This window comes from Equus przewalskii, chromosome 29 (assembly GCF_037783145.1).
Source record: "Equus przewalskii isolate Varuska chromosome 29, EquPr2, whole genome shotgun sequence".
Classification (NCBI taxonomy): domain Eukaryota; kingdom Metazoa; phylum Chordata; class Mammalia; order Perissodactyla; family Equidae; genus Equus; species Equus przewalskii.
The window spans coordinates 37065916-37076967 of NC_091859.1; the positions used below are offsets into that span (position 1 = coordinate 37065916).

An 11052-nucleotide genomic window follows, 5' to 3' on the forward strand; every position below is an offset into this window, starting at 1 on the left:
AGGGCCAGGGCTCCTCCTGGGGCCCCGCGGAGGCAGAGCCCTGCCTGGGCTGGGCTGGGAGGGGCTCACGGAGGACAGCGGGGAGGCCGGGCTTGGAGACCCTGGGGGCCTCACCCCCCGCCCCGGTGCAGGACACGCTGCGGGACTGCACGCAGGACGAGCGCGGCTGCCTGAGCAGCCTGCAGTTCGTGTCGCCGCTGTACTTCGTCAGCTTCGTGCTCACGGCCCAGTTCGTGCTCATCAACGTGGTGGTGGCCGTGCTCATGAAGCACCTGGACGACAGCAACAAGGAGGCCCAGGAGGATGCCGAGATGGACGCCGAGCTGGAGCTGGAGATGGCCCACAGCCTGGGGCCCAGCCCGCGGCCGGCCACCAGCTCCCCGGGGGCACCGGGCCGGGGGCCCGCAGGGGTGGCCGGCGGGGCCGAGGTCGAGGGGCACCGGTGCCCGCGCTGCTACTCGCCAGCCCAGGTGCGCGGGGCCGAGGGGGCCGAGGGGCGCCGGGGGCCGCGGGCTGGCAGAGCAGCTGGGTGGGGGCCGCGGGCAGAGACCTCTGTCATTTGGGCCCCCAACCCTGCTCAGCGCCGTTGAAGGGGTGACCCTGTGACGAGGGAGTCGGGCCCGGGCCACGGGCGCAGAGAGCCGGTGGGGGGGGGGCACTGTGCCCTGCCCACCCCGCTGGCCGCGACCTGGCCCATAATCCCGCCTGTCCCCACCCCGTCCCCGTCCGCCTAGGAGAACCTGTGGCTGGACAGCGTCTCTTTAATCATCAAGGACTCCTTGGAGGGGGAGCTGACCATCATCGACAACCTGTCTGGCTCCATCTTCCATCACTACGCCTCACCGCCTGGCTGCGACAAGTGTCACCATGACAAGCAGGAGGTAACTATGGTCCCAGGGCACTGGCACTTGGTGGTGGGGGCGGCTAGCCAAGGAAAGAGCCCAGCGGCAGGCAGAGACCAGACTGGGCCGGCTAGGCCCACACTGGCCAGCCTGGATGGCGACTGGTCTGGGGGCGAGCAACCGGCTTTGGGGTTCACAGCCTACGACAGCTTGCCTGCCCTCTGGCCCAGCCAGGGCCGGGGCCTCAGCTGGCTGTGACACTGCTGTGTCGTCTCCCGCCCCTGCCCAGCTCGCTGGATCCCTGGGCCTCTGCAGCCAGCACCCTGCATCTTTCTGGAACAGCTGGCCTGCCCCAGCCCAGCCCTGGGGCCTGAGGCTCCACCTCTCCCTGCAGGTGCAGCTGGCCGAGACGGAGGCCTTCTCCCTGAACTCGGACAGGTCCTCGTCCATCCTGCTAGGTGATGACCTGAGTCTTGAGGACCCCACAGCCTGCCCGCCTGGCATCAAAGACAACAAGGTGAGTGGCCCCAGGGGGCTCCTGGGCCAGTGGGTCTGTGCAGGCTGCCCCCGCCCGCCCAGCCAGGACACTGCTTCTTCCCAGCATACCACTGAAGTGCACCCGCTGTGTGCTGGTCCCTCATCTCTTGTTGGTCAGATGAGGGCACTGGGGCTCAGAGACGTGGCATGATTTACCTGAAGTCACACAGCAGCTAGCCCAGCCAGGGCCCCCGTCATGGCATCCAGTGGCCTTGGCCACTCCTTGTTGCTTTGGATATTGTTTATCCATTTGATGGAGATTGACTCTGGCAGGCCAACCTCATGGGGGCTGTGAGGTTGAAGAGAATGGGGGGGGGGGGGGGCGTCGCATCGGGCACAAGCACCTACTGTGTGCCACACACTTTACCTGCACGCAGTCTGTCTGTCCCCCAGCTCTCGGCAGTAGGGTGCTTCACCCCCGTCTCACACTTGAGTACGTGGGGCTCCGAGAAGTGAGGCAGCTTGCGCCCCTCGCACAGCTGGGAGTGGCAGAGCTGGGCAGCCTGCCCTGGGGCTGGTTCCCACCCTCTTCCCCCGAGGTGGCCAGTCTGAGAGGCCTGGAGGACTGCAAGGGCCACTGTGCGGGTCCTGCAGGCTCTGCTGCCGGCTTGTGACCTGAAGGCCAGGAGGCGGGAGGAGCTGGGAGGGGGAGGGGCAGGCCCTGGCCTCAGGTGGGGATTCAGTGGCCCTGCTGTGTGAGAGCCTCTGGCCCCTCGACCCCCAGGTCAGCCTGGGTTTGGCACCACTGCCCCAGGGCCATCCCCCATCAGCCAGGGAAGGCTGGGGACGGGGAGAGGGTCCTCTCTGACACTTCTCCCACCACGCCCCGTCCTCAGCCCCTTCCTGTCCCCTGCACTGCTCTCCCACTCAGGGTGTCGGGGTGTCGGGGCGCATGGCTTCTGGGGCCTGGTTGGCCTCAGGCGAGCACAGTCTGGGTTTACTCAGGACTCTAGAGCCAGTCTCGGGGTCCCTCTGCCTTGGAGGGGGCACGAGGCAGCTCTGGAGGAGCTTGCTGAGGGCCACGGAGGGGCAGGGCCCTGGGGGCACGGGGAAGGAGGGGCCGGTGCTTCTGGGTGCCAGGCCCGGGAAGGGGGTTCCTCTCTCATTCATGGAGTGGAAACGGAGGCTTGGCAAAGGGAGGGGGCCCACCCGAGGGCGCGCTCACAGGGAGGCCCCGCCACGGCGGCCATCTTCTCACGCCCTCACAGCCTGGACGTGGCCCCTGCACCGGGCCAGGGTCTGTACCAGGCACGTGCCTGAGAGACAAGAGGACTTTCCTCTGCCCTGAGGATCTCAGAATCAAGAGAGGAGTGACTGGGAAACTGCCCCCTGCCTGGGACGTCAGGGAGGGCTTCCTGGAGGTGGGGCCCTTTCACATGGGTTTCGGAAGATGACGAGATTGTGGGCCAGGTGAACGAGGCGAGGAGAAGGCCATCCCAGGCCATGAGAGCGCCCGGGCGAGGGCTGTGGGGCAGGCATAGGAAGGCAGCTGTGGTGGGCTTGGCCATTGTCCCCCTCTCCACCTCCTACCCTGTCTACCTCCCTTTTCCTGCAGGGTGAGCCGGACCCACCTGCACCCGTGCATGTGGGGGACCTGGGTGAATGCTTCTGCCCCCTGTCCAACACGGCCGTCTCATCGGGTCCAGAGAATTTTCTGTCTGAGATGGAAACAATCCCGTTCAACCCCATCAGGTCCTGGCTGAAACATGAGAGCAGCCAAGGTGAGGGTTAGAGCCCTGCCAGCCCCCCGCAGCCCTGATCTCAGGCGTCTGCTTCAGAGGGAGCTGGTTGAGTTTTCTCCTTAGTATTTTTGCTCACGCTATTATATTGAGTCCAGAAAGAACCAGATGGATAACTGACAATGAAAGATAGGAATCTCAGGCCTGATATAACAAGGATAAAAAATCAAGAGCCAAATAACAGAGAGACGAGATTATACCAGAAACCTGGGCTAGTGGAAGATTCATGCTGAGCTTCCTAGGAGCTGTGGTGAAAAGGGAAACAGGTTGGCACACATAGCTCTCATCAAGCAGAAGGAAAGCTGCCAAATTATTGAGATGTTTTTCTAGAGCTGAATTTGAGAGGTATTTATCCCACAGATCTTCACACACGGTGATGTTGAACAATAGAAATCTGTTGTCTTCAATAGCTCTTGTGTAAAATATCCTGATGTTTATCCTTTGGTCCTATCCTTGGCATCCTGTGTTTGTGCTTTGGGCTCTTGGCTACACTATGGACACGAGGACAGAGGACTGAGTTGATCTGTTCATCACTCGGGCTCACCTTCATCTCTAGTCCTTTTGGCAGGCGACAGGAGTCTGGTTTCACAGCACTGGCTGGGGGACGGGGCAGAGAGATGAGCTCAGCAGAAGAGGGACCCCCAAGATGCTGAGCCCACCTCCAGTAATCCTCTGGGGGGCCTCACATGGAGCACCTTCCAGCTGCTGGGGGTGAAGTAACTTTTCCAGGGACTTTCCCTAAAGCCCACGGCCTTTGGACTGGCCATGATGGCTGAGGTGCCAAGACCCCAGACTTCCTGAACCAAAACGGCACAGGGCGTATGAGCCCTTCTGATGGAATGGAATCCCATCCCCTTTCGTTAACCATCCACTTGCGTTTTCCTTAAATAAGAAGAAGAGGTAGGATAGGAACCCCCCCACCTGGGGACATTCAAGCTGTCCAGCCACTTTGTGCACATATTTACATATTCCTGAATTCCTTCATCCCATCTTTGCCGTGGCAGGCGCTGAGGGGCCCATGGGCAGAGGCTGCTGGCCACCGGTAGACCAGCCCAGCCCAGCCCTTGTGATCCCCTCCCCCTGTCCTTACCCCTCGCCACCCGCAGTGGAGCAGTCCAGACACTGCATCTGCCTACAGGGCCCCAGGCCTGGCTGGACCCTGGGGGTGTCAGGACCGGGTGACCAAACACAGGGAGCGAGTGCCGTGTGCCGGGTACCAGGCTGCCTCTTGTTCTCCCCACGGTCTCTCCACCCCCGAGGCAGGCATCTGGGCCCCGTCTTTGAGCCTGGTCCGCTTAGCTCCAAAAGCTGTGGCTTTGCCAGCGCCCGCCCTCCCAGGAGCCACAGGGGCTGGCTCCGTCTCTTGCTTTCACAGTGGGGAGGCGGCTCGGAGATGGAGACCTGACCCGGTCTCACAGCAGCCTTGTTAGGTCGCCCCTCCCCCGCCGGCCCAGTGGGAGCTCACTCTCCGAGCCGCTCCCCAGCTCCCTCTGCTTCCTCCCAGCAGCGCCCCCGAGCCCCTTCTCCCCGGATGCCTCCAGCCCCCTCCTGCCTATGCCGGCCGAGTTCTTCCACCCTGCTGTGTCTGCCAGCCAGAAAGCGCAGGAGAAGGGCACTGGTGCCGGGAGCCTCCCCAAGATCGCGCTGCAGGGCTCCTGGGCATCCCTGCGGTCGCCGAGCGTCAACTGCACTCTCCTGCGGCAGGTAGGGCCCCTCCCTGGCTCTGAGAGCACCCCTTCGGGGGACAGCTGAGTGGGGCCTTGGACTCCCGGGTGGAGGAGGATGGGCAGATCTGGGGGGTGGGAGCTCTTGGCCTGCAGGGCCACCTCTGGGCACACAGAAGGGCTGGGGCATGGAGCAGAAGGACTCTGCAGAGCCCCCAGCCCTGTCGTGGATGGGCGACCAGGGCTCAGGGAGAGGCCGGAGCTGCTCTGGGTTCTTCCAAGCATTGTTCCTTTAGTACCCGCAGGCCCCAGCCGCGTGCCAGGCTGGGTGCGAGGCTCGGAGGTGACCGTGGGCAGCAGAATACGAAGTCCCTGCGGGGGCGTGGGGGTGGCGGCTCACAGTTCGGTGGGGGGCTCACACTTCAGTGGTGGGGAGCTCACAGCTCAGTGGGGAGCTCACAGCTCAGCGTTGCAGTGTGTGAGAAACGAGGAGCCACAATAAACGCATGGAGAGTGTAGTCTATGTGATAGCGATCCACACCGGGAAGGACATCCACAGGGAAGGGGCTGTGCGCGGACCAGGGGTGCGACGGGGCAGGTCGAGGGGCTGGGAAGGCCGGAGGGGTGCAGCAGGTGGGCGTCGGGAAGAGCTTTCCCTGGGGCAGGCAGAGCAGGTGGGGGGAGGGGGAGGGCCTACCGGGAGGGTGGCGGGAGCGAGGTCCCAGAGGGGCCCTGAGGCCGGGGTCTGACTGCGTTTGAGTGCATGACCCTGCCGCCCCCTGAGGAGCGCGGGGCGGCGTGGGGCCGGGAGCCCAGAGGGAGGCCACTGCGGTGCTGCCCTGGGAGCCACCAGCAGCTGGGACGGGGGCGGGGGAGCGGCCGGGGGTCCCGGGGCGGGCGGCGGTGGGAGGGCGGAGCGCGCGCCGCGCCATCGCCTGTTGTCGCCCCGCAGGCCCCGGGCAGCGACGCGTCGCCGGAGGGCAGCCGCAGCAGCTCGGCGGGCAGCCTGCAGACCACTCTGGAGGACAGCCTGACGCTGAGCGACAGCCCGCGGCGCGGCCCGCGCGCGCCCGCCCCGGGCCCCCGCGCCGGCCCGGGCCCCGCGCGCCGCAGCCTGCGCGCGCACCAGCGCAGCCACAGCAGCGGCGGCTCCACCAGCCCGGGCGGCGTGGAGCCCTCGGACGAGGAGGGCGCGCGGCCCGGCGCCGAGCCCGCAGAGCCGCTCAGCAGCCTCTCGCTCACCTCGCTCTTCGCGCCGCCCCCGCCGCCCGCCGGCCTCCCGCCCGCGCGCAGGGTCAGCAGCGCCAGCAGCCTGGCCGCGGGGCTCCGCCCGCCCCGCGCCCCCTGGGCCGCCGCCCGCCGCAAGGACCCGCCGGGCCCGGCCGAGCCGCCGCCGCCCCCCGAGGAGCGGCCGCCCGGAGACGCGGCGAGCAAGAGGAAGAGATGAGGGCGCGGGGCGCGCCGACGCCGCCCGCCGCCCCGTCTCGCCTTCTCTTACCTCAGGAGCCAGGGCAGACAGCAATACCTTGTCCACAACCTGGGCACCCGTGCGGGGCCGGCCGGCGCCAGGCCGCCGAGAGGGCGGGAGAGCAGGGTCTCAGAGGCTCCGCCGGGCCGGCCGCGGTCCTTCCCGTGCATAGACATATATTTATGCATATAGAGAGAGAGACAGACATATCTATTTATTTTTTTTACTGAGAGCTTATGACTTCCAGAAAGTGCTAAAGCTGGCAAGCGCAGGCCGGGGCCCAGACGGGGCATTTGCCTGATGCGGAGGACCCGGGCCAGGCCCACCCCGGGGCGGATGGTCCTGCTGGGCGTGGGCAGCTGTGCGTTGTGGGGTCTCCCTCTGGGTTGAGAGTCACTTGGAGAGGGCGCTCAGGCCTCCGAGGGTCCCTGGCTTGGGAGGCAGGCCCAGAAAAAGAGGTGAAATTCAGGGTGCATTTTTTTCCTTTAAAGAGAAAACGCTGCTAAGATCCCCCCCCCCCCACGTGTTGGGGTGTCTGTCTTGTTCCTGACCGTCTAGTTGTTGTGAAGTCTTTTGTAGACGCCCCAGAGCGCACACACTTTTAGTCAACCAGTTAGGTGTCTTTCTTTAGCAAAACCAGGGGCGAGTAGTGGTATTTTCTTAGGGCAGGGGTGGGGGTGGAGGGAGGGCAGCTCCAAGACTGGGCAGGGGGCTCTGCCCCAGGCGAGGTCCTGGACCCAGTGGGCACTTCTGTGGGCAGGGTCTGCTGTGGCTTTGCCCCCAGGAAGGCTGAGGGTAGACATCCCGGGGGGGGGGGGGTTGGGGGGGTGCGGTGAAGGGGATGGACCAGGCCCAGAGATGCTTGGAAGGTCAAGGGCACCCGCCTGGTCTGTGCTGGTCGGGGCTGCCCTGCCGGCATCTCCGAGCTCAGGCAGTCAGGCAGTCAGTGGGGTGGGTCCCTGCTGCTTCTGACCTCCGAGGCGGGCCCTGAGCTGTGGCCGTTCCAGGAGGCTGTGCTCCCCTCACCCCCCTGAGCCACTCTGCGCCCACCCCAGTGGGGCTCAGGGTAAAGCAGATCAGACGGGATGCTAAGCGGGGGGTGCGGGGGGCACCTGCCTGGCCCTGGGCCGAGCACCCCAAGTCACCTGGAGACCCATGCGCCTCCCCCACCCCCCCACCTGTCTCTGGGCCTCTGTCCCCCTCCCCTGCAAGCTGCAGATCAGGTTTCACGACAGCAGTGCTTCCCGAATGGATTCACAGACGGGTATTTTTTATTGGAATAGTTATGCATTTATTTCAATATTTATTAAGAAAAAACCAGTGCTTTGAAGCATGATTTCACAGACGCGTTGCCTAAGTCAAGGTTAAGTTTTTAAAAGCGAGTGGATTTAAGGTCAGTTTAAAGAAGAAGGTCGGTCGAGATGGTGGGGGTCTGCAGACGGGCAGAGCCGTGGGGCGGGACATGCGGCCGCTTGGGACACACTGTGCTTCAGCAATAACCAGGCTCTTTGCCCGTGTGGGCTCCTCAGACGGCTTCGGCTGGGCCCCGCCAAGGGGGCCTTGTCCTCCTTCCCAAGCCCTGACCTGCAAGAGCTTGGCCTCCAGCCGGGCTGGCAGGTGGTGTGGGGCGGGCTGCTTGATGGGCTCTGGGTGTCTGCGACCACACAGGGACCCCTGGGGCCTGGGCATGGAGCAAAAGGCACAGGTACCAAGTGACTTAAGTTTCGTGGTCTGCAGAGCCCTTCCCCCAGGAGCTGGGGGGTGAGGGGAAGGGTGGCCAGGTCCCCTTTACACGTGAGGAAACCGAGGCCTGGAGAGGTGAAGGGCCCCCAGCATCCCTCAGGGGCCTGGTAGCAGCGAGGCTGAGGACCTGGAATGTGAAAAAGTGCCCCATGTTTCCAAGGGGCTGGACTCCAGAGGCACAGCCCGGCTGCTGGCCTCTGCTGGCACCATGGACTGGGCTGGCGCGGTGGTCAGACCTGCAAGTGCCCCTGGGCCTCTGGAGCCTCAGCAGTGCGGGTGGCGGGCCACTGTGAGGATTCCGAGGTGATGCCCAAGCCCTGGGCTCCCTCCCAGGACAGTAGCCTCCAGGGCGAGGGGGCGCCGGGCCTTCCCCCTCGGGGAGCAGGTGACCTCATAGGGTCTTGTCCCCCCTGCTCTGGGCGGCCCTGCGGCTGGTGGGGGAGGCTGGGTGCACATCCAATGCTGCCCACTCCAGAGAGCCATGTGCGGGCCTCCCTGCCCTGCTGAGCGTCACTATGGGGGTGCTAATTATGGGGGCACTCGTCTGGGGAAGGAGAGGGTGCAGGTGGGCCTGTCTGCCCCGAGCAGCCATAGTTGGAGGGGAGGCGCCCCCACATTAGTTGTGCCCGTCAGCACGTTCCTGAAGGGACGCGTGTGCCGTGTGCTGGAGCTGGGAAGAGGGGCTCCGGACCTGGGAAGACCGCGTGGAGGACGGGCTGGGGCTCGAGGGGATGGCATCTGACGCTGGTCAGCAGCTTCCGTTTTCTGGCCCCAGGTGTCACCCTGTTTCATCGGCACAGTGGCCCTGAGCCCTGTGCACTGTTGCGTGACTAGCCTGGTGTCACCTGGTGTTATAAGTGATGGGGCAGGGAATACATCCTGGGTGTGTCTGACATGACACCATCCCTTTACCCTGAACCCTAGGACCCCAGAACAAGCAGACACGTGGGGAGGGCAGTTGAGGCAAGGGGACGGGCCTGAGAGAGGGTGCATCTGGGTGGCCGATGGGGCATGTCTAGAGGGAGGAGCAGCTGAGCCTAGAGGAGAAGCCTGGCCGGGGACCTCGTGAGACTTGGGGATGTTCCCAGAGGGTCGCACATACTGTTTCCAGCCACTTGGCCTTGTTTCTGTGAGCTGTGGGGGCTGGGGACCCAGGAAGCTGTGATTGGCTGGCCAGGACAAGCCCCGGTGGAGAAGGGCTGGGTGAGTGGCCCCTCCGCTCTGCCTGATCCCGTGGCCTGTCCATCACAAAAGCACAAACTTACCTTAACGCACACGGCCTGGCCCTGGGGAGAGTGGGGACCCTGGTGCCGGACACCCCAAGCTGTGTGTTTGCAGGGCTCCGCACAGTGGTGGCTGGCAGGCACCTCAGCATCTGCACAGATGGACCTGAGACCAGACAATGGACCCGAGACCAGACGGGCCCGTGGCCTACCCTGGCCAAACCCTCTTCCTGTCCCCTGCTCGGTCTTCTGCGCCAGGCAGCCCCCTAAAGGATGAAGTGTGCACAGTATCAGCCCTGCAGATCCCGGAGCCCTCTGTGTCCAGGGCCACCTTCGGCCCCCTTTGCTGCGCCGTGTAAGGGCTTGGGGTCTTAGAAGCCGCTGTTTAGCCCAGATACACGTACTCTTTTTGTCTTTGTGCAATAATCAGTGTTCCTGGCAGAGCCGGGTCCGAGCTGGGGCCCAGGGAGGAGGCAGAGACCGCCTCTTCCAGGAAGCCCTGGGCCTGGCCCTGCCGCTGTAACTATCGCACCCCCAGTCGCTGTACAGTTTCTATGGTGTGAATGAACTTCCCTCCTAGTTGCTGATGGCACTGGTCCCTGCTGGCCCAGATGGCCCAGGCATAGAGAAACCAAGTGGCAGCCGCCACTAGTGTTGTTTTGAATAAAAACCCAGAAGCCTATTTCAGAATTTCTCCATGTGTCTGTGTTGTTCTTTCCCCAGCGGGGTGGGGTGCTGTTATGTCCCCATCATGCCCAGGCTGGGGGGTTCGGGGGATCTGGGATCCAGAAAAATGCTCCATGGAAGGGTCCTCTCATGGCTGGGGTGTTGTTCAGGGTCTGCTGGGCCTGGCTCTCTCATGCTTTGGTTTGGTAGCTGAGATGCTGGACCTAGGCGAGAGGGTCACAGGGGAATAATAATCTACTCACCTTTGGCACCGTCTCCCGAATTCATATTACGGGTATTATCAGAACTCTTTTGGCTGCAAAGGACAAAGACCCAACCCAAATAAGCTAAAGAATAAAAGAAAGAGTAAGCCAGAGAGAGAGAAAAGGAAGGGAGGGAGGAAAGAAAGAAACAAGAAGGAAATAACTTAGTGGCTCAAGTAACACAAAGCCCAGAGCTGGGGTTAGCTTCAGGTGCAGTTGGATCAAGGGCTCCAACTATGTCACTAAGACACAGTGTGTCTCCATCTCTTGGCTCTGCTTCCTTCTCTGTTTCCCTCCTCTCCTAGTGGCCACCAGCAGCCCAGGCTTCAGGCTTGTCTGCCCATCCCCACGTGAACCAGAGCTGCTCTCCCCGACAGTCTGGCAGAGTCCATGGAATCTCATCAGTTGACTTGGGTATGTGCCATGGAGGTGCCATGCCCCCTCTCTGAGGCCCCATCCACTCTGGAGATGGGGGCACTGAGGTCACCCCCCCCGTAGGAAGGCCTGTCCCCTGCCTCCCCCCCACCCCCGGCGCATGACCTTGTCCCATCATCACCATTGGTCTGCTCGCTGCTGTGCTCCCTGTTTCTGCTTCATGATCTCTTTCTGGTGGCCACTGCAGCTCTTGGAGATAATAGAGAAGCTGCTGTGCCGTCCAGGCCCCTCGGCCGCCATGGACCCGGAGCTCCAGGCTCTCCCCCTGGGAGTCTCATGGGGACCCTTCAAGGCCTTTCTACCTGGGCGTCTGCCTCACTGTAGACAAAGCAGTGGGAGCAGGGAGAGTGGCCGAAGCCTGGGGGGCAGGGTGGGGGGGTGCGGTGCACATACATATGCATGTGTGTGCAAGCACCGCGCCTGCCCCAGCCTGTAAGAGCAGGCCTGCCCCTGCCCTGGGCTGCAGCCCCCA

At 63.7% G+C, this 11052-nt stretch overlaps 1 protein-coding gene across 2 annotated transcripts in view; it reads left to right on the forward strand.

Moving 5' to 3' along the window:
- The window catches only part of CACNA1I (calcium voltage-gated channel subunit alpha1 I), a 115009-nt gene extending 105099 nt beyond the window's left edge, over positions 1–9910 (forward strand). The window contains exons 32-37 of one of the 2 annotated variants that reach the window (XM_070600657.1): positions 132–470; positions 735–881; positions 1237–1359; positions 2935–3100; positions 4626–4822; positions 5735–9910. In XM_070600657.1, coding sequence (XP_070456758.1) covers positions 132–470; positions 735–881; positions 1237–1359; positions 2935–3100; positions 4626–4822; positions 5735–6229 — 1467 coding nt within the window. In that variant the 3' untranslated portion in view covers positions 6230–9910. Of the gene's footprint in view, positions 1–131; positions 471–734; positions 882–1236; positions 1360–2934; positions 3101–4622; positions 4823–5734 lie in introns of both variants that reach the window. The other variant, XM_070600656.1, reaches the window with a different exon arrangement.
- Positions 9911–11052: the final 1142 nt, after the last annotated feature.